The 20,337-nt window shown below is 61.8% G+C and overlaps 2 protein-coding genes and 1 long non-coding RNA gene across 4 annotated transcripts; 2 read left to right on the top strand and 1 right to left on the bottom strand.

Moving 5' to 3' along the window:
* The first annotated feature begins 416 nt into the window (after positions 1-416).
* Pinlyp (phospholipase A2 inhibitor and LY6/PLAUR domain containing) lies at positions 417-5,962 on the top strand. The gene is made up of 6 exons (XM_021626577.2): positions 417-554; positions 797-938; positions 1,723-1,839; positions 5,227-5,379; positions 5,540-5,683; positions 5,766-5,962. Exons 2-6 carry the CDS (start codon positions 872-874, stop codon positions 5,918-5,920), a joined length of 636 nt encoding a protein of 211 aa, XP_021482252.1. The 5' UTR covers positions 417-554; positions 797-871; the 3' UTR covers positions 5,921-5,962.
* Positions 5,963-9,118: 3,156 nt separating this feature from the next.
* Positions 9,119-15,441, bottom strand: Irgq (immunity related GTPase Q). The gene is made up of 3 exons (XM_021626575.2): positions 15,254-15,441; positions 14,485-15,016; positions 9,119-13,330 (listed from the first exon to the last, which is right to left on the bottom strand). Exons 2-3 carry the CDS (start codon positions 15,012-15,014, stop codon positions 12,187-12,189), a joined length of 1,674 nt encoding a protein of 557 aa, XP_021482250.1. The 5' UTR covers positions 15,015-15,016; positions 15,254-15,441; the 3' UTR covers positions 9,119-12,186.
* A 110-nt stretch (positions 15,442-15,551) lies between these two features.
* On the top strand, positions 15,552-20,337 carry LOC110539760 (uncharacterized). Of its 2 annotated transcripts, none has more exons than XR_009585358.1 (3): positions 15,552-16,636; positions 18,461-19,118; positions 19,737-20,337. It is a non-coding gene; the product is annotated as an uncharacterized LOC110539760 (long non-coding RNA). The 2 variants fall into 2 exon arrangements; XR_002475905.2 differs by having other exon boundaries at positions 15,557-16,417.

Genomic DNA, 20,337 nt, shown 5'->3' with positions numbered 1-20,337 from the left:
GGGGTGCGCACGCGCGGTCGGGCCTCTCCGCGGCCCCGCCCCCTGACGTCACCGCCCCCGGAGACGCAGCACGCGGCGTCCCGGGAGCCTGGCAACAGGAGCGGCCTCGGTGATTGGCCGCCGGGAAGCGAGGCCCTGCGCACGCCGCGTGTTTCCCGAGCCGGCGGGCGCGCTCCGTCCCCCTACCCCGCAACACACAGACGGACGGACAGACAGCGCGCTCGGAACCTCCTCGGCTCGTGGCCTGGCACCGAAACAGAGGGGGAGAGCGCTGGCGTACAGGTGCCGCGCCGCGCATGAGCTCCCCAGCGTGCTTCCACGAACGCCTCGGCTCCCCAGGGCCGCGCGCGCTCTCTCCGTCCTCTCCGAGTCTGGCCGTCCACAGGCTGTCCTCTGTTCGGTCCCATGCAGACCAGGGGCACAGGCCTGGGCGGGGCTGCAGTGGGCACAGCTCACACAGAGGAGAGAGTGTGCGGCGGGCACGCGAAAGGGAAAGGAAGGCGGCGGGCGCCCGGCCCCCGCAGGACGCGCCCAGACATGCTGGGCGCTCCCAGGTGAGGGCCCACCCACGCGGGGAGCCTCCCTGGGAAAGGGCGAGGGAATGGCAGCCTCCAGCGTTGCTCTGCACCCAGGGAGTTCTGTGTGCCAGCCCGCCCCTGGGCTCTGTGGACACGGGGGTCGGGGAGGGGGTGCAGAAGGCCCCTCGGGGGCGGGTCAGGCTGGGTCCAGTCTCCGGCGGCTCCACGGAGGCTGTGGGGGGCTGAGCGGCTTCTGACCTCAGCTCCTCTCACCCTAGGGTGGAGGTGGCGCCGGGCCCGCCCTTCCCGGCGTCCTATAAGGGCCGGGGACCTGGCGGGCAGGCTCACACACCATGAGGCTGCCTGGGAGACACAGGACCTTGCTGCTGGCCCTCGCGCTCTGCGCCCTCCTGGGTCTCGGTGAGTGACAGGGGACCTGGTCTCACTCCTGGGGCCGCAGAGGGCTTGGTGGGCCCGGCACGGCTTGTCCCTCGGAAGAGCCTCAAAACCAGACATCTGAATTCTAGGAAAGTGGATGAGCGCTTGGCTGTCAGAGAAACTTTAAAAACGGAACTAATTGCTCGGAAGGAAAGGGAGGCTTTTCCCTGGGTTAGGGCAGTCCGCGCCTTCGCCCCATCCCCGCTCAGACACACACGCCCCTCTGTCCTCATCCCCGCCCTCGTTCCCGCTCACACACAGCTTCGGCCTCTCTGTCCTCATCACTGCCCTCGTCCCTGCTCACACACAGCTCCAGCCTCTGTCCCCATCCCCGCTCACACACAGCTCCGGCCTCTCTGTTTCTGCCCCGGCCTTTCTGTTTCTGCCCCCCCCCCCCATGGCCCGGGTACCAGGGCAGCGGTCTCCCAGAGTCGGGCACAGAGACTCTCGCTGCCCCTCTAGGAGGCCGGCTCGCTGCCCCTCTAGGAGGCCGGCTCGCAGCCCAGAACCCGCTGGACCTGAAGTTTGGCCCATGGAGCCCCAGAGCCCTCCCTGCCCCTGGGCTGTCCAGGACCCTGGCGTCTGTCTGCTCCCGAGCCTGTAATTACCGAGTGAGGTGGCTCCGAGGAGAGTCGTGTCCCGCGTGGAAGCCGCTGAGGTGGATTCGCTTGAGCGTGGAGCCTGAACGGCCCCTGGCCCCGCTGGGGCCGTCCCGGGAGCGCCAGGCCCACGCGCCTGACCATGCCCGCTTCTCCTCCCCCCGCAGGGTGCCCGCTCAGCTGCGAGGTGTGCAGGGGCCCCGGGCACACGTGCAGCGGGAGGATGAAGACTTGCGAGGCCGACAAGGACGCATGTGTGGTGCTCGTGGGCGAGGCCAGCTCAAGTAGGAGGGCAGGCGGGGGCAGGGCGCCTCCCGGGCCGAGGATGACCCCCGTGGGGGGTGGTCACAGTGGGCGGGGTAGTCACAGCGATGCAGGAAACCCGAGGAGGCTCGTGGTGCACCTGTAACACGCTGCTGTGTGTGTGTGTGCACACGTGTGCGGTGGTTTGGGTGAGGAAAAGAAGAGAGGAAGCAAGAAAGCAGCAGGAGGGGGAGAGTGTCCTCTTAGTTTATTTGTAAGTCTGTATCCGAGTGCTTGCAGGCTGTGGAGGCTGCAGACGGGGCGACCTCCAGCAGACTACAGGGTACCGCTGGGGCTCAGAGTTGAGCCGCTGTCCTCCCTGGTGCCTGCCCTAGCCACTGAGCCGCCATCTCTACAGGGACAGTCTCTCCAGCACGGAGACAGCACGGGGTGGAAGCCCATAGAGACAGGAGGGGACATGGTTTTGGGGTGTTGGGGGATGACAGAAAAGGCCCCTGAGGGGAGGAACTATCCCTGGGGGGGGGTGGAGCAAAGAAATCTGGAGGAAGAGATGTTGGGATGTAGGGCCAGTGGGAGGATGTTGAAGTTGAGGCCAGCTTGCCTGACTTAACAAAAGAGAAGGAGGGGAGGGGGGGCAGAGGACAGAGGGAGGGGAAAGAGGGGGAAGGAGGGGAGAGTGGGGAGGAGGGGAGAGAGGGAGGCAGAGGAAGAGAGGGAAGGAAAAACAGAGAAGGCACGGAAGAGGAGGGAGAAAGGAGGAGGAGTGTGCATGGGAGGCCCAGGAGTAACGTGAGAGCCTGGCCTTAGAGGTGAGTAGACAGAGGACAGGGGTGGCTGTTGAGACTCCATCAGTTACTGGAGGGCGAGTCCCAGCGGGGGGAGTCACTGACGGCCATGAGAAATGAAAGCCAGCCTCCACGTTAAAAAGTGTGTGCATGCATTGGTGTGGGCGGTATGTGTGTGCAGAAATGTATAGGTCAAAGAACAGCTCATGAAGTAGGTTCTCTCCTTCCATCCTGTGGGCCTCATGGATCTAACTCAGGCTGTGAGGAGTGGTGGTTAGTGCCTCTGTCTACTGAGTTAAATCACAGTCCTCAAAGCTGTCTTTAAAAATAATAACCGATTTAGCCAGGCACGGTAGCACAGGCCTTTAATCCCAGCACTCAGGAGGCAGAGGCAGGTGGATCTCTGTGAGTTTGAGGCCAGCCTGGTCTACAGAGTGAATTCCAAGACAGCCAGGGCTGCACAGAGAAGCCCTCTCTCAGAAAAGACAATAAATAAATAAACAAATAAACAAATAGCGTACTTCTATGTGCACAGGTGTAAGGGCATTAGATGCCCAGGACCTGGGTTGCAGACAGGTAGCCTCCACGTGGGTGCTGGGGAGTGAACCTTGCTCGTCTGGAAGGATGTTAGCCACTGAGCGGCTCTCCAGCCCAGGCGGCCTCGTTCAGACAAAAGGAGAATGAAGGCGACTCCAGCCACCCACCCAGCACGGGGTGAGGGTGACCGGGAAGGGCAGGGAGAGGCCATCATGGGCTTTCTTGAGTGAGACAGTGCGGGGTGACTTGTAAAGGCAGAGGGAGCGGACACAGGGTGGCCTCAGGCGGCTTCCGCAGACTGTGCAGCGTCTGGGTGGGCAGTGGAGGCCGGGGCGACCCGGGAGCACCGCACGCCAGGCGGTTTTGTGCATGTGGCCTTCGAGAAGTGGGGCCCTGAGGTGGCTCAGCAGGTAGGGACCCTGGTGTAGAGGGTGGGAGTGTCACTGGGTGACAGAAAAGAACTGACTCCTGGGAGCTGGCCTCTTTCCTCGCTGGGGCACGTGTGCACATACACCTCATTTTTTAAATTTTTTTAAAAATATTTTTAAAAAACATTTACTCTATAGACCAGGCTGGCCTGGAACTCAGAGATCCGCCTGCCCCTGCCTCCTGATTATTTTTTAATAAGACAAAAGTTGGTTGGTGGGATGTGCCATCCCTGGTGCTAGATGCCGCCATCGCAGAGATGGAGAGCAGAGCAGAGATGGAGAGCAGAGCAGAGATGGAGAGCAGAGCAGAGATGGAGAGCAGAGCAGAGGTGGAGAGCAGAGCAGAGGTGGAGAGCAGAGATGGAGAGCAGAGCAGAGCAGGGATGGAGAACAGAGCAGACAGAGATGGAGAACAGAGCAGAGATGGAGAGCAGAGTGGTGGTGCAGGAATGTTGTCACATGACTGTCTCCTCTCTTCAAGGCCTGTCAGCCTGAGCTCTGCCTCCTCCCTCATGGCCCTGAGAACTCACTCGTGCGCTGAGCTCTTGCTCAGAGCTGTCCTTAACTTCATCAGGAGCCCAGAAACTCCTGAAGCTTCTTCGGCTGCATCACTGCGCCTCGTTTCTTTCCCCACAGCCCTGTGTCTGCAGTTTGCTGGCCTTGCCAATGGTATAGCCTTCAGGGTACACTCACTCTTCACCAGGAGAGAGCACATAGGCAGACCCAGTGCCCGGAGCTCATGGATGCTGAGCAGTTTCCAGGCCTGGAATCACACACACACCTTAAATGTTTTACACATTTTAGCTGGGTGTAATAGCACACGCCTTCAATCCCAGCACTGGGGAGGCAGAGGCAGGAGGATCTCTGTTGAGTTCGAGGCCAACAAACCCAGTTTGGACTACAAACCCCCAGGACAGCCAGGGCTACATAGTGAGACCCTGTCTGGACAATTTTATTCTAATTTATGTGTGAATGTCTATGTGTGTGCATGCATATGAGTGCAGGTGTCTACGGAGGCCACAAGAGGGCGACAGATCCCTGGACCTGAAATTGTAGATGGTTGTGAGTTGCCAGATGTGGGTGCTGGGAACCGAACTTGGTCCTCTAGAAGAGCAACTGGTGCTCTAAAGCAACGAGGCATCTTTCCAGCCCCAGTGTGTGTGTGTGTGTGTGTGTGTGTGTGTGTGTGTGAGAGAGAGAGAGAGATAGTCCCTGTTAGGGAGTGGTGAGATGGGGAGGAATAGGGAGGGGTGGGAAGTATGAGGAGGGGGAGGGGAGAGTGGGGAGGGAGGGGGAAGGGTGGGGAGGGAAGGGGAGGGGAGGATGGGGACGGAGGGGAGGAAGGGGGAAAGGTGGGGAGGGGAGGGGTGAGGAGGATGGGGAGGGAGGAGAGGGATGAGGATAGGAGTGAGGAGGATAGGGGTGGGGTGGGGAGGATGGGGACAGAGGGGAGGGGTGAGGAGGATGGGGTGGGGAGGATGGGGAGGGAGGAGAGGGATGAGGATAGGAGTGAGGAGGATAGGGGTGGGGTGGGGAGGGTGGGACAGAGGGGAGGGGTGAGGAGGATGAGGAAGGACGGGGAGGGGGGAAGGGCAGGGACGGCCAGGAGGGAGTTGTTGGCCGCACGCCTGCCCTCCTCTCCTGTCCCTGCCTGCAGAGGGCCGGAAGTCACTGACCACGTTCAAGGCGTGCATGAAGTTTAAGGACTGCTACTCGGGCTTCGTGTCCACCACCATGACCCCCGGCGACTACATGGTGTCCAACGCCCACTGCTGCCAGACGGACGGCTGCAACAGCGGCTCGGTACCCCGTAAGTACGGCTCAGCAGCAGCGTGCCTGTCCCGTGACATCTGGCACACCCAGGTGGCTTCGGGCCTGCGTTTTCGTACCCGGGAAGGCCACCCTGCTCCCAGGCCCTGCGGATATGGGGGAACAGTCTCCCAACTGCTTCACACGGTCTTCATCCCCAGCTCCCCTGAACAACCGAACTGAGAACGGCCTGACTTGCCCCTCCTGCCTCGCGCCCTTCCATGAGACGTGCCCGGGCACCCAGACGGCCCGCTGCGTGGGCCCCGAGACACACTGCATCTATTTCGCTGGCAACGTGCAGGCTGGTGAGCGTGCGTGGGCTTGGAGGGAGGGGGCCTCCAAATAGAGGCCGGCACTTCCTGACCCACAGCGGGGCTGTCCTCACAGGCATCATCAACACCAAGTTCGCCATGAGGGGCTGCGCCACGCCCAGCGCCTGCCACACGCAGCCAGGAGCTGAGGTCCCCTCAGCCTACTATCTCTACTTCCTGCGCAGGGCAGACTGTGACCGTGCCCTGTACCCCCTGGGCAGGGGAGAGTGAGCCCCACACTCCACGTCCTGGAAATTAAAACAGATGAACAAAGCAAGCCTCCTGTGGCCAGCCGCCTCGTGGGAAGGAGGGCAGCAAACAGCACAGGGCTCGGGGGCTGGGCTGACCCCTCCCCTTCCTGTGCAGCAGCTGAGGCGGCACAGCCAGGGCCTGCCTCAAAAGCTAACAGACAAAACAAACACCAAGAACTGGGTGTAATAGCTCATGCTTCATCCCAGTCTGGGGAGGTGGAGGCAGGAAGATCCAGTCAAAGCCGTCTTGGCTACATTATGGGTAGGTGCAGGTGTGGGGCGCATGCTTTTAAACCCAGACCTTGGAAGCAGAGGCAGGTGGATATCTGTGAGTTTGAGCAGGCCAGCCTGGTCTACCTAGTAAGTTCCAGGACAGCCAGAGCCACACAGTGAGACCTGTAAAAGAGAGAGACGAAAGAGAGCCACAGAAAGAGAGAAAGACAGGGACAGAGAGAAAGAGAGAGACAGAGAGAGGGAGATGGAGGTAGTGGGGGGAAGAAGGGAGACAGAGTTCCCTGCTATAGGGCAAGGGACGCCTGGCTAAGTATTTTATATTTTATAATCATCATATGGTCCCAGCTCTTTGCTATCATTAGTTCAGCCCAGCCTCAAACTCAGGGCCGTCTCTGACTCACCCTCTGGAATGCTGGGATTACAGCTGTGAACAGCCCTGCCCAGCGGAACTTGGTATCGTTCCACCGTACAGATGGAGAAACTGAGGGGGACTGAGGCTGGCACTTGCCTTGAGCCAAACAACTAGGATGGGTGAGAATCCTGAACTCTGGTCTGGTGCACACAGGCCTTGGTCACCCTCCTGCCTGATGTGTTGCCATGTGTGCAGTGTGAGGAGCTTGGAGTCCTGGCGTGGTGAAAACTGCTCCTTTGGAAGTGCTTACAGCACGGGAGCCACCTTTAAGGGAATGGCCTCCCACGCTGGGTCTCAGGAAACCCTTCACTATGGCCTTCAACGCCATGATGGGCCCCAGCAATGGCTTTCTAGCTCGGTAGCGGAAGACGGCGGTGTAAGGAGTGCTGCAATTACACGCGTGCGACTGAAGACAGGCTTCCCTGTTCCCAAGGTGGGTGGGTCGCCTGGGCGCTCCTGGCTGCCTGGCCCTAGTGCTGACTCCTTCGCGGACAGCTCCTGTACCAGGGCTGCCGGGCTCAGAGAGAAGTGTTAGTCCTGGTGACCTCCACATGGTGAGTCACGGGCCAAAGCCGATGGGAGTTCCACAAAGCCTGCCTTCCTTTGCTGGACAAGTTGAGCACACTCCTAGGCGGGTTCTGCTCACTCCAGGAACCATCAGCTGATCCCTTTGCAGGAAGGGCCTGCCTGGGACGCCTCATCTGCATGACTGCATGACGGCCTGCTGTGGCCCAGGAGTGACCTGGCACTCCCAGCTCCATGCACGGGCAGGTCACAGGGCCGCGGCTGACCAGGAGACAATTTTAGAAGCAGTTGAGTCTCCTGGCTCCTTGCCAACCCCAGAGCAGGCACTAACCAGCACTCTCGTCCTTGTTTTCAGGAGATGAGCCTTTAGGCTCAGGGTTTGAAGATCACAGCTCAGATGTGTGATACAGAGCTTTTTGTTGTTTCCCCGGCAGGCTTTCTCTGTGTGGCCCTGGTTGTCCTGTAGACCAGGCTGGGACAGAGATCCGCCTGCCTCTACCTTCTGAGGGCACCACCTGGCTCAGTTTAAAGATTTCAGCGGGGCTTGGTAGAGAACACCTGTAAACCCAATGCTCGGGAGGCTGAGGTAGGAGGAGGATGAGCTTAAATCACAGACCAGGTTATATAACAAAAGATTGTATCAGTTGTGTAGACCTAGGGCCTTGAATATGCTAGGCAGGGGCTCCACTCCTGAGCCACACCCCAGCCCCTCACTGGGGGAGTCAAGGCAGGGGCTCTACCCCTGAGCCACACCCCAGCCCCTCACTGGGGGAGTCTAGGCAGGGGCTCCACTCCTGAGCCACACCCCAGCCCCTCACTGGGGGAGTCAAGGCAGGGGCTCTACCCCTGAGCCACACCCCAGCCCCTCACTGGGGGATTCTAGGCAGGGGCTCTACCACTGAGCACACCCCAGCCCCTCACTGGGGCATTCTAGGCAGGGGCTCTTCCACTGAGCCACACCCCAACCCCTCACTGGGGCATTCTAGGCAGGGGCTCTTCCACTGAGCCACACCCCAACCCCTCACTGGGGGACTCTAGGCAGGGGCTCCACCACTGAGCCACACCCCAGCTCCTCACTGGGGGACTCTAGGCAGGGGCTCTACCCCTGAGCCACACCCCAGCCCCTCACTGGGGGATTCTAGGCAGGGGCTCCACCACTGAGCTACATCCCAGCCCCTCACTGGGGGACTCTAGGCAGGGGCTCTACCACTGAGCCACACCCCAGCCCCTCACTGGGGGAGTCTAGGCAGGGGCTTCTGCTGGAGCTAGAGCTTCTGCTGGTGGAGCACGGCAAAGACCGAAACACCTGGTGACGGTGCTGTTGGCTCCTGTGGGCTGAGCATATGTTCTGGCTGAGCTCACTGCAGACCTCTTCACACGTCAACTGAGTTAATCCTCCTGTGATCTGCACAGGAAGGGGGCCTTTATAGATGGAGAAACTGAGGCAAGCCTAAGGTCACCAACTGGTAAGCGGAATAACCCATACTGGTACTCTGGTTGTTGGGACCAGAGCAATGCCCCTCAACCCTAGCGAAGCCTCCACACACACAGGGAGGACCCTGTGGGAGATACATTCCAGGCCTGGCAGTCCTTGGCAAAGAGGTAAGGACACACCCCAGGCCCTCACTGGGGGATTCTAGGCAGGGGCTCCACCCCTGAGCTACACCCCAGCCCCTCACTGGGAGATTCTTAGGAGACACACCCCCAGCCCTTTGCCTGGGCTTTCCAATGTGGCAGTGATGACAGGAAAGCCAAGGACATCTGGAGAGGAAGTCCAGCTCATGAGAGCTTTTCGGGCCTCTGACGGCAGCAGGTTGCTGCTGTCCCCGTGGCTAACATTCGGAGTCAGGCCGAGCTGGGAAATAAGCCGTCTCCAGCGTTCAGCTGCTTGGGCTATCACAAACTTGGAAGCATCTTAAAATCTCACAGCTCAACAGGAGAAAGCACCTTTGGCAGCACACACCTACACACAGATGCTTAAAATCAATAAATTAAATCAGAACACAATCGATTTCTAGTGTTTTTACTCATTCTTCCAGACCACACACAGGTTGCCCGGCTACTGGCTTTGTCCCGCCTTCCAACAGCTGGTTCCTACACAGCTAGAGGTAGAGAGCCACCCCTCCCCACCCGGCAGTCAGAGTGTTTGAATCTGCTTTTCTGACAAGGGTAATGCCCAGACTCACTATACAGTTACAATCCAGTTTGGAACACCGGCATTTCCCAGGTTTCCTGCAGGCCCTTCAGCCCCAAGAGCAGCCCGCTGGCAGCTGCTGGGCGGTGGAACAGGAGTCTTCTCTGTGCAGATGCCTCCGGAGACCCTGTCTCATGCCCGGCGGTATTACACCCTGGAAAACCCTAAAACTCCTAACAGAAGATCACACAGGCCCGGAAGGTCATCACTCACACCCGTGACCCAGATCTTCAGAGGCCGGGGCATGCATTCGAGGCCAGCGTGAGCTACCGAGGAAGGCCCTATTGCAGGGACGGGGAAGCAGTAGTTTAAAGAGCAGCCACTTCGGCCTTTAATCCAGGATCGGGCGGCTGGCACAGGAGGGGCACCTGGCCTCCAGGGTTTGAGACAGCCTGGCATTGGTGGGGCACACCCTTAATCTCAGCACTCAGGAGGCAGAGGCAGGCAGATCTCTGTGAGTCTGAGGCTAGCCTGGTCTACAAATCTGTCCAGGACAGCCAGGACTCCAGAGAAACCCGTTTAAAAAAGAATTGAGACAGCCTGGACCTTCTATCTCCAAGTAACAGAACAACAAAAGACAGGCAATTACCCCTAAGGAGTCAGGAAACACAGGCACTGTTACACCCTCGGAGCTGACCAGAGTGTGCCACAGCTGCAGCACGCTTCTGCCGGATCAGCACGCCGAGAACAGCAGCAGGGCAGAGCAGGTGCCGGATGGCACCAAAGCACGACAAGGCAGAGCAGGCATGGGGCACGCTGTGACCCCAGCACTTAAGAGGTGGAGGCAGTCGGCTCAGGAGTGCACAGCTGTCACTGGCCACGTGCCGGGGTCCAGGCTGGCTGAGGCGGACAAGCCCCAGCGGGCTCGCTGCGGCTGCCGGGCCGAGGAGTGGGGCCGGGCAGCAAAGGAGCACACCTGTGCTCCAGGCTTCTCCAGAGGAAGTGCAGCGCGGTGAGCTGGGTGGGAGTTCCAGCGCGTTCGCGTGCCGGTGCGCAACAGCGCACCCTCAGCTGCCTGCCGCTGTGAGCACTAGTGTTTCAAGATTTATTCCATGTAGTGCCCGCCCCATGCCAGCAGAGGGCACCAGACCTCACTGTGGAGGGTTGGGAGCCCCGGCTGAGCTGACGGAATCCACTGGCACGGCTATGGAGGTGAGCAGCCTCGGTTAGGTGAAGTGGCCGCCTGCTGTGTGAGGAGCCGGCCCACAGGCTGTGGTCCTGGGGTGAGGACTGGGGGGGGCCAGCGGAACACCAAGGCGCTCTGCTTCCCAGGTGAGGCCGCCAAAGCCCTTCAGTAAGTACGTGGCCTTTTCCGGGTTGTTGGCACAGCGACGAGAAAAGCAACTAACACGCATCGGCTGGGGGACTTGCCCAGCGTCCTCTCACCCAGTCAGACCCTGCAGTCTCTCCACGCCTGTGTGTTGCGCCCTGGCCCCTGGCCCCTGGCCCCTTCCCCCTTGGCCACTGAGGTCTACCTTCCATTCCTTTCCTGTGAGTCACTGACATCGCAGTGGGAAGAACTGGGAAGCCAGGAGATGGTGTGAGCCGGCCACTCGGGAGGCAGAGGGGGAAGCCCCAAACCCAAGGCCTGCTGGATACACTGAGGGCAGTGGGGCTCAGTGGTCGCCCCCGCCCCTGTGGACGGCTGCTGGCTCCAGCTGCAGGGCCTTGAAGGTGTGGGGCACTGGGTGGCTGGGGAATGATGAAATCTGAGGCGGTGTGGGCATGTGGGTTGCTGCTTCCAATCAGGTGTCCCCTGTGGGCGGTGGGGGCAGCTGTGAGCACTGTGAACACACCGGTCCTGACGACCCAGGCCACACGGGAGAGTTCTCTGTCACGCTGCAATGAGGTGTGCTGGGTGAGAAGTGAGGAGACCGGCCAGAGCACGTGGAGTTCCAGGCCTGTCTATGTCGCTGAGGATGGCCTCACATCTCTTCATCTCCACCGTCCAGTCCTGGGGTCACAGGCAGCCCCACACCAGGAGCCTCCTCCTCAGAGGTGTCCACGGTGAGAGTCCAAGGTCAGCGGGCAGGGGCCCTCAACCAGAGCCCTCTCTGGGTCTTGTCGTGCCCCTTTCTCTGCCAGATGGACACATAACGGCACTCCTTCAGGTGATGACCGTGGCCAAGCGGTGCCGGCTCCCGTCCACCCCCTACCCGGTGCTCGCCTCTTCCTTTTTGAATCGAGATATGGACAACTTGGAGTCAGGCCCGGTGCCGATGAGCAAGAAACGGAAACAGTGAATCCTAGGCACCTACCGTGCCAGGCACTCTCTGGGTGCCGGGACACCCAAGAAAGACAGGCAAGAGCCAAAAGGTGAAACAGTATGAAAAATAAATAGAGCTGTTATTGATTGTAATGCGTGCTCTGCGGCCGACCAAGGGGCCAAGGTCAGTGCAACCGACTTGGGATGGTCAGAGGGGCCACTTCAGGGGACCTGGCAGATGGGGACAGAAGCAGTCCTGAGGCGGGATCCAAGCCTCGGAAAAACAACCCAGGCTTGCGGAGCCGGGCTGAGGGGAGGCCCGGGCTCCCGCGGCCTCGGGCACCTCCGGCAGCCAGCGCTGTCCTTTCTGCCCCTTCCCACGGCGTGGAAGGCCTGCCAGGCCGCGCCGGGCTCCGGGCACAGCGGCGGCCCGCACCCCTTCCTCCCCCAAAGACAGGAGCCCAGCACTCCAGGTCCTCCTCCAGGCCCAGTTCCTGGAGCCCAGGCCTCGTCCCCGCGTCCATGTCTGAACAACACACTCCCGCCCGAACGCCGGGAATCGGGGGACCGCAGCCCTCAGCGAGCAGCCGGCCCCCTTCAAGCCCCCGGGCTGAGCCCGCCTCGACCCCTGTCCCCACCCACCCACCCCCCGTCCTCCCGCCGCCACTGACGTCCTCACGGCTCGGGCGCGGGCCCCAGCACGGCCTCGGCGTCCGCCAGCATCTCTTCCAGCGCCTGCAGCAGCACGCCGTGCGCCGCGCGGTAGCCCAGGCCGCCGGTGGCCGCCGCGCCGCCCGCGGGCCACAGGAAGGAGAGCGCGCCCAGCGCTGCGCCGCCCGCCGTGCCCTCGCCCGCCCACGCCCCCAGCCGGGCCTCCACCTCGGCGCGCGTCACCGGGCCCGGGAAGTGCGTGCGCGCCGCCAGCGTCCCCGCTGCCAGGCCCAGGGCGCGCTCGCGCCGAGCCACGGCCGCGGGTTCGAGGCCCAGCGCGCGCCGCCAGGCGGCCAGCTGCCCGCGGAGCAGCGCCACATCGCAGGCCCAGCCCAGCCCGGGTACGGGTGCCGCGGCGGCCACCAGGCTGGCCAGCAGCGCCGGCCTCCACGCACCGGCGCGCAGCGCTGCCGCCTTCTCCCGGGCTGCACTCGGACTGGCGGGCGGCAGCGCCAGCAGCAGCGCCGAAGCCTGCGCCCCGGGAAGCGCGCGCCGCAGCCAGCGCTCCAGCGCCGGGAGGCCGGCGGGCCGCAGCGGGAACACGGGCGGCGGCTGCTCCTCCAGCACCTCCCACTGCTCGTCCTCGGGGTCCCCGGGGCTCGCCGCCGCGGCCGCCGCCGGCTCTTCCTCCAGGGCCTCGGGCGGGTCCTCGCCGCAGCCGTCCGTGCGCACCGCGGCCAGCGGGGCGTCTGGAGGCAGCAGCGGGCGGGCGCGCGCCCAGTCCTCCCCGGTGGGCGCCCCGGGCGTGACGAGGACCAGGGCGTCATAGCGGGCCGGGCGGGGCGGGGCGGCCTCGGGGCCCAGGGGGACGGTCCAGAGCACTACGTTGGGGCGCTCGGGGGCTGGGTACGCGGCGGGCGCGGTGGGTGCCGGGGCGGGCGCGGCCCCAGGGTCGCCGGGATCCAGCCCCAGAAGCGCGTCCAGCACGAGGCCCACGTCACCGGCGCCGGCCACGGCGAGGTCCAGCCGCGCGCTGCCCAGGCGCTCCAGGCCGGCGCGCACCCATGACAGCGCCGCCTCCAGGCCGCCCGTCTCGAAGGCCTCGCGCACAGCCTCCAGCTCGGCGGCGCCCAGCACCTCGAAGCCATCCTGGGCCGGCGGCAGGAGCCTGTGGGAGGGGGGAGGAGAGAGAGCTTTAAAATGCAGGGAATGCTAGGCTGGGCGACCAGGACCTGGCTATGGTTACACTTATTGATTTGTGAATCCCAGGAACTGAGGTGGGGAATTAAAGCAAACAGAAACCAGTCGGGTAGACCTGGGTTCAAGGCCAGCCTGAGTTAGGAGGCCAAGATTTAAAAAAAAAAAAAAAAAAAAAGAAGGCGGGGTGGGAACAAAAAGTTAAGCTAGGAGCTTAAGGCTACCCAAGGTCTGGATCCACAGATAAACCTAAGGTCAGGAGCCTCTTAAGACCTCACCCTGGGGCTGGAGAGATGGCTCAGTGGTTAAGAGCACTGGCTCTTCTTCCAGAGGTCCTGAGTTCAATTCCCAGCAACCACATGGAGGCTCAAAACCATCTAGATGAGATCTGCCTGCAGGCAGAATACTGTATAAAGAAATCTCACAGAAAGAAAAAAAAAAAAAAAGACCTCACCCTGGGCCGGGCAGTGGCCGCCTTTAATCCCAGCACTGGAGAGGCAGAGGCTGGGGGTCTCTGAAAAACAAAGGCTTTCTCCTGACAGGGACAAGTTTCCTAAGGCGAGGGGCCTGGAAGAAAGCAAGGACATGAAGAAGGCATCTGCAGTGTGGCCGTTCTCCTGAGGGAGGGTGTTAGGAGGGGGAGATGGAGGGATGCCTGACAGAACCAGCTGGAGTTGGGGGCCCGGGACTGGAGAAACGGAGGAGCAAGGAGGGCAGGGGCTGCTGACAAGCCCTGAGGCTACAGGAGTGCTGGGGCGGCGGCTTCCGGTAAAATCTTTGCGGAATCAAAAATGTCCCAGAGAAATGGGAGTCCAGCATTTCGTCTGCGAACAGTATTTGCACATGCCTGAGCCTCTTCTCAAATTCCCACCAGACAGGAGGCTTGTGATGTCAGAGAGCCCGGGGCGGCCCTGCAGCTGAGCCTCGGCGAGTGCAGGCTTTAAATGACAGAAAAGGATCACTCAAGGCGGGGTCCCTCGGACCTCAAAATCTGCGCTCGTGGGCGGGGCGAGGGGAGTGTTATCCTACAAGACAGCCTCTAACTCTCAGGACCGGGGCCCACAACCCCCCGAACCGCGCGGCTAAGCAGGACCAGGCCGCCCCACAGCCCCGGCGCGCCCTCACCTCTGCAGCGCGTCCGCCCGGGTCCGCAGCGCCGCCCGCAGACGCTCCAGCTCCTCGCAGCCGTCGGCGCCGCTGCAATCGGCCGGCAGCACGAAGAGAGGCGCGGCTCCCAGGCCGGCACGGAGCAGCGAGGCCGCGGTCTCCTCCCGGGCCCGAGCGGCGCCCCCGGCCTCTCCGGGACGCAGACTCCGCACGGCCAGCAGCGGGGTCCCTCTGGCCAGGGCGGCCCGCGCTGCCTCGCCCAGGGCTGGCGCCAGGGGCTCCCCGGCGCCCTCTGACCCCGCCAGCACCAACACCAGCAGGTTGGCCTCCGCCGCCCAGGGCCCGGGGGTCGCGGGCGGGCAGCTCAGCTCACCCAGGAAGAGGCCCGGGGCCGCCGCTCTCAGGCTGGGGCCCGCGGCGTCCGTGCGCCCGTCGGGGATGTCCACCGTGTCCACGTTCTTGTCGCACAGCGCAGCGATGAGCGCCGACTTCCCCGAGCCCGGGGGCCCCAGGAACAAGGCCGTCACGTCGCCCCGCGGCAGAGGCATGGCTGGAAAGCCAGGGCGGGGAAGGGCCGGGGTCAGGCGGCGCGCGGGCTCTCGGGCCTGCCTCCGCCCCCCGCGCCCTCTCCCCGGCCGCGGCCCCGCCGAGCGCGGCCCTGACCCGCGAGCCTCTCCCCGGCGTCCCCCGGTAGCGCCCAGAAGGCGCCCGCCCGTCCTCCGTGCGAACGCATCCGGCGGTCACTCTCGGCGCCCGCCCCTCCCCGTCCCCGATCCCGATCACTGACCTGGCGGAGGGCGGCGGAGCGGGGACGGCCTCGGGTCAGCCGCGCGCGTGCCCCGCCCCTTGGGACCAGCTGACCGAGGCGGCGGGGGCAGCAGCGTCCCGACGCCTGCGGGTGGCTCGGCCGTGACGGCGCTCCTCCCTAGGGAGGGCTGTTCCGGCCTGGGGACGCCGCACCCCTGCGCGTGCGCAGAAGGCCGCACGGGGTTTCAGGCCCCGGAGCGGCAGCCAGTGCGCCTGCGCAGCCAGCCCGGCGCCGCACCGGAGGACGGGAGCGGCGCGCCTGCGCAGTAAGGCTGTACGGTGAATGGACCAGGAAGCGGCGCGCCTGCGCAGTGATCCGGGCGCTGTACGGAGCGCACGGCTCACGTCATCATCACGCACCCCGGACCGGGAAGGACCTCTCCGCGGGGGACCTGCGGGCGTGCTGTGGTAGCGCCGCGCTGGTGCTGCAACCCTGGGCCTGGCGGAGATGCTGCAAGCCCGAGGGGCCTCCCTTACGGGGCAGCTGAAGCTCCCGTGCGCGCGTCTTCCGACTTCAGTGGGTGTCGGCCCTCCCCGCTGACAGTGCCCGCAGCGACCCTAACCGCGGGCCTCGAGTGTCGGGACCCAGCCAGTCCGCGGGATGAGGGCTGCGGGGAGGCGTGGGGCGTGGGCGTGACATGGAGGCCGGGACTGTCACTCCCTGGAATAAGTCCCCAGGGCTTTGTCCGCCTCTTTCCTAGCTTTCACCCTGGGCCCTGGTGGCGCACACCTTCAGTCCCGGCACGCGGCAGGGAGAAGCAGGAGGCTCTCTGTGGGCTCCAGGCCAGCTGATCTACAAAGGGAGTCCAGGACAGCCAGGGCTACAGAGAAACCCGGTATCAAAAAGAGAAAAAATCCTCCGTGCCAAGTCTGCCCCGGAGGGGGGCGGGCTGCGATGAAGTCGAGGTGGCGGCGCAGCGGCCACTCACGTTTTCCAGGCACGCCGTGGCTCCGGCAACATTCATTCTTGTCTGTCTCCAGCTTTGCCACCGCGGATGTTCCCCGAAGTTGTGTCTGTTCCCCAGGGGCCTACAGGGCCAGCGCCCACGTGTCGGGAACAGTGATTGCCGGCTTCCAGCCCGGACCCCACTTGGTCTAGGAAACACTGCCCCACGTGTCGTGACCACATGGCACTGTCAGACAGGTAGCCTTTGGGGTCCAACACTGGCTGCTCTTCAGTCTGCTCACACGGCAGGCCCACACAGGCAGCAACTGGCGATCACGTCTTGGAGAGTCCCCCCGGCCTTTCCCCCACATCTCTCCAAGAGGCTGCACGCTGCGGCTCCTGGCCCAGCCGTCCTCCTCACTCTGCGGCCTCCTTCTGTCCCCCACCACCCAGGCCGCTTCTCCAAGGCAGCAGCACGTGCGTGAGCCCACCGCGGGCCCTTTGCCTGCTGTGTTCAAGCAGGGCTCCCTGGGCACGCTGAGGGGTCTGTGAGTGACGGGGGCCACAGCTGGGGGACCCACCCAGTGCTTGGGGCGCAGGTCTCCGGAGGGACTTCACTACCCTGCCGGGAAGGCAAAAGGCGGATCACACCTGCAGTTTCTGGACAACGCTGGCCTTTTCAGAAGCAGGGACGCCAGATAAGCAGATGCGTTGAGAAAGCGAGGAGAAATTACTCCTATCTCCCTCATTCTCTGTTAAATAGCTTCGGATACTGTAATCACCTTTAATTTTTCCCAGATGGATGCCAGGGCCTGCAGGAGGAAATTGCCCTGGCTCTGTGCCTGAGTGGGGCAGGGAGGCGCTGCGGGGCCGCTGGGGGAGTTCCAGACCTGATTTGGGCCTCTGGGGAGGTAGACGCGGCACTGAGCTGGGCTCCGAGGCACCGCGAGTGGGGGTGGGGATGCAGCTTTCACCCATCTGTGCCAGGCTTCCCTGACTCGGGCAATGGTACCTCAAGGTGCTACCCACTGCCAGTTAATTTACACCGTTTAGCTAATTCTGCGAACCATTCTAGCGAGGGATATTTTTATATGCACAAATGAGCTGGCTTTTGAGTGGGAGCTGCCGGAACACCGGGCGAGGGGAGGGCGGGACAGAGCGCCCGGTAGAAGAACTAGTCTGGAATCCAGCAGAGATGCCTTCTGGCCGACACTGCTGGCGCCTGTGGAGACCCTGTTTCTGGCCCTCCTGCCAGACCCAGCGAAGGGCTTATACTGCCATTACAGGCAGAGCAGGAGCATCACCCTTGCCCTGAGGACCAGCCCCACCAAGCCTGTGTTACCCCCTGAGGTATAGCTTAGAAGCCCCCAGGTGACGTGGTTGTGATAGAAATTCCTGTCTCTCAAATGTTAAAGAGGCAAACAAAACCCACATTTCCCAGACTCTCTTGAGTTAGTTGTGGCCTGGGACCGGTTCTGACTGAATTCCTGGGTAGAGTGCCCAAGTCTGTGAAAGACCTACCTTTCCTCTTCCCAGGTGGAATGTGACATGGGTACCCAGCAGTCTTCAACATGAAGACAAAAGCAACACACACTGGCAGAGCAGCCAGGTGGTGGTGGCACAACCTGTAATCCCAGCCCTTGGGAGGCAGAGGCAGGGGGATCTCTGTGAGTTCAAGGCCAGCCTGGTCTACAAAGTGAGTTCCAGGACAGCCAGGGCTACACAGAGAAACCCTGTCTGGAAAACAAAAAGAGTGGCAGAATATGGGGCTGCAGAGATAGCTCAGAGGTTAAGAGCACTGTCTGCTCTTCCAAAGGTCCTGAGTTCAATTCCCAGCACCCACATGGTGGCTCACAGCCATCTATAAGGGATCTGGTGCCCTCTCCTGGAGAGCAGGCACACACACAGGCAGAGTACTGTATAAAAAGTCTTTGTAAAATGGCAGAGCAGGGGCTGGAGAGATGGCTCAGAGGTTAAGAGCACTGTCTGTCCTCCCTAAAGGTCCGGAGTTCAATTCCAAGCACCCACACAGTGGCTCACAGTGACCTATGAGGAGATCTGGTGCATAATGAGATCTTGTGTATACATATAAATAAATCTTTTAAAAAAATGGCAGAGCAACAAGACGGTAGGAGCTCGGCCTCTGTTACACTCATGGAGCACTGTTACTGTGGAACAGAGAAATGGAAACTCTGTCTTAATTAAGCCACTGCTACTTAGGTCCCTGTCCCTCACAGAACTCACAGCAAAAGACAGGGCTGTACAAACCATGACGTAACAGCTTGCTGCTTGGTTTTGCAGGTAAAGTTCTGGAATCCACCTGGATGCCATCTGTGTGGCCGCCTTCACGGCAACAAAACTGAGAAGCCGCCTCGGAGACCTTGGGACCTCCATCACTCTCCTTTTACAGTCAGAGACCTTGGGACCTCCATCACTCTCCTTTTACAGTCAGAGACCTTGGGACCTCCATCACTCTCCTTTTATAGTCAGGAGCTGGCCAGGCCTGTGTCCAACGGCTGGTTTCTTCTCAGACCTTGAGTCGGGACAGCAGAGTGCCACCTCGAGCTGGCACGCACAGTGCGCCAGGTTAAGCTGGTGTGCTGCCCGGGGGATGACGAATGGGGACGGGTGTGCGCTCTCCTCAGCCACCACTTCACAGAAGTGAGAGCTTCCCTCTGGCACCTGGTGAAGCCCCACCTCTGCCTCTGGTGTTTGTTGGAGGATGTTTTGTGCACTGAGTGCTCAGAGGCCGATTTCTGTGCCTGGAGATCGGGCTGCAGGCCAGCTGTGGGCACTGACATTCCCATGTATAACGAAGCTGGATCGCCAATGACTGGGCAGAGGAAATAGGAAGGCTGGACTTCCAATCCCAGGAGGGCCAGGAGGAGAGAGGATCGAGAAAAGAGGCCATGAGGAGGATGAGCAGGAGCTCACCAGGACACAGCTACAGAAGGCCAAGGTAAGACACGTGAAGGGGCCCGTGGCTGGGAGGCAGCTGGACCAGCAAAAACCGGGCTGGAACAGATAACTCTGCCAGCCTACTGCGGCACCTACTGAATGAGTCTAACGGTCTTTGTCAGCCATGTGGGAACTAGGCGGGGACTAGAAAAGGCCCCAAGTAATACAAGCCTCACCTCCCACCCCCCAATACCAAGGTTCCCAAGGGTGGTGATGGCGATCTCCAGGCTTCTGTCTACAGCCCAGGCAGGATACACAGCCACCTGAAGGCAAGAGGCCTCACCCTCCTACCACACCCACGTCCCAATCTCTGCTACGGTCCACCTGTGGCCTCCCTGGCACCCGCCAGTGGCATCTGAAAACTTACTACCGAGGACCAAGTGGTCCCTCTGGCTGTGCAGCATTTTCTAGCCCCAAAGGCCAGGCTGGAGTCAGCCTGGGCCTCTGCACTTGTTACCTCTGCACTCTTACCTCTGCAGAGGCCTCACTGCTGCTCAGGGCTCAACTCTGCCCCCTCCACGAGAAGTCCCAGCCTGCTCAGCAGAGGGGCTTCCCCAGCTTTGCCCCTCCCCTCGTTTCTCTGCAGGACTGCTCAGGGCCTGCACTTGCCTCTTTCCAGGGGATTCTCCTTACACTTGAATCCAAGCCTCTGGGGATAAAAGATGCTGTGCCTCCAACGCTCACTGCCTCAGCCCAGCGAGACGCTGTTGAGGACCTTCCTGGTTGACTCCGGGCTCTAGCTGGAAACCAGCTTGTGGCTCCGCAACGCTGCGGCTTTCTGTGAACTCTGGCAGGCTCCCTCCAGGCCTGAGCTGAGCTGAGGACAGCACAGGAGAGGGACAAGAGGCTGCCGGAGTGGCCGTGACAGAGGGCTGAGGATGGTAAGGTGGCCACCGCGGCCACGGGACTGGGCAGACCGCCTGTCCAGCAGCATTCAAACCCCAGCACTTCCTGTGTTGTGAGCGCAGGAGCCACTGTGCGGCCTCAAGGTGGGAGAGTAGCTGCCAGGGGCTTGTCCCTACCCCACCCTGAACTCCCGCATCCGTCAACCTGCCGAGCAAGAGCTTTGCTTGGTTTTTGTTTTCCAAGACAGGGTCTCACTATGTAGCCCTGGCTGTCCTGGAACTCGCTCTGTGACCAGGCTCACCTCAAACTCATAGAAATCCTCCTGCCCCTCCTCTCAAGTGTTGGGATAAACTATCACTGCACAATTCTTGAAA

The sequence above is a fragment of the Meriones unguiculatus genome, chromosome 14, assembly GCF_030254825.1.
Source record: "Meriones unguiculatus strain TT.TT164.6M chromosome 14, Bangor_MerUng_6.1, whole genome shotgun sequence".
In the NCBI taxonomy this organism is placed as follows: Eukaryota; Metazoa; Chordata; class Mammalia; order Rodentia; family Muridae; genus Meriones; species Meriones unguiculatus.
Note: the sequence above shows the minus strand (reverse complement) of the source record. Positions and strands in the feature narration are given on the sequence as shown.

Excerpts from the sequence above, each read along its gene's own strand:
- Irgq (XM_021626575.2), bottom strand. The coding sequence starts at position 15,014 with ATGCCTCTGCCGCGGGGCGACGTGACGGCCTTGTTCCTGGGGCCCCCG. Across the intron at positions 13,331-14,484 it reads CGGGCGGACGCGCTGCAGAG|GCTCCTGCCGCCGGCCCAGG; the intron begins GTGAGGGCGCGC and ends CCCCTCCCACAG.
- Pinlyp (XM_021626577.2), top strand. The coding sequence starts at position 872 with ATGAGGCTGCCTGGGAGACACAGGACCTTGCTGCTGGCCCTCGCGCTC. Across the intron at positions 5,380-5,539 it reads CAACAGCGGCTCGGTACCCC|CTCCCCTGAACAACCGAACT; the intron begins GTAAGTACGGCT and ends CTTCATCCCCAG. Across the intron at positions 5,684-5,765 it reads CGCTGGCAACGTGCAGGCTG|GCATCATCAACACCAAGTTC; the intron begins GTGAGCGTGCGT and ends CTGTCCTCACAG.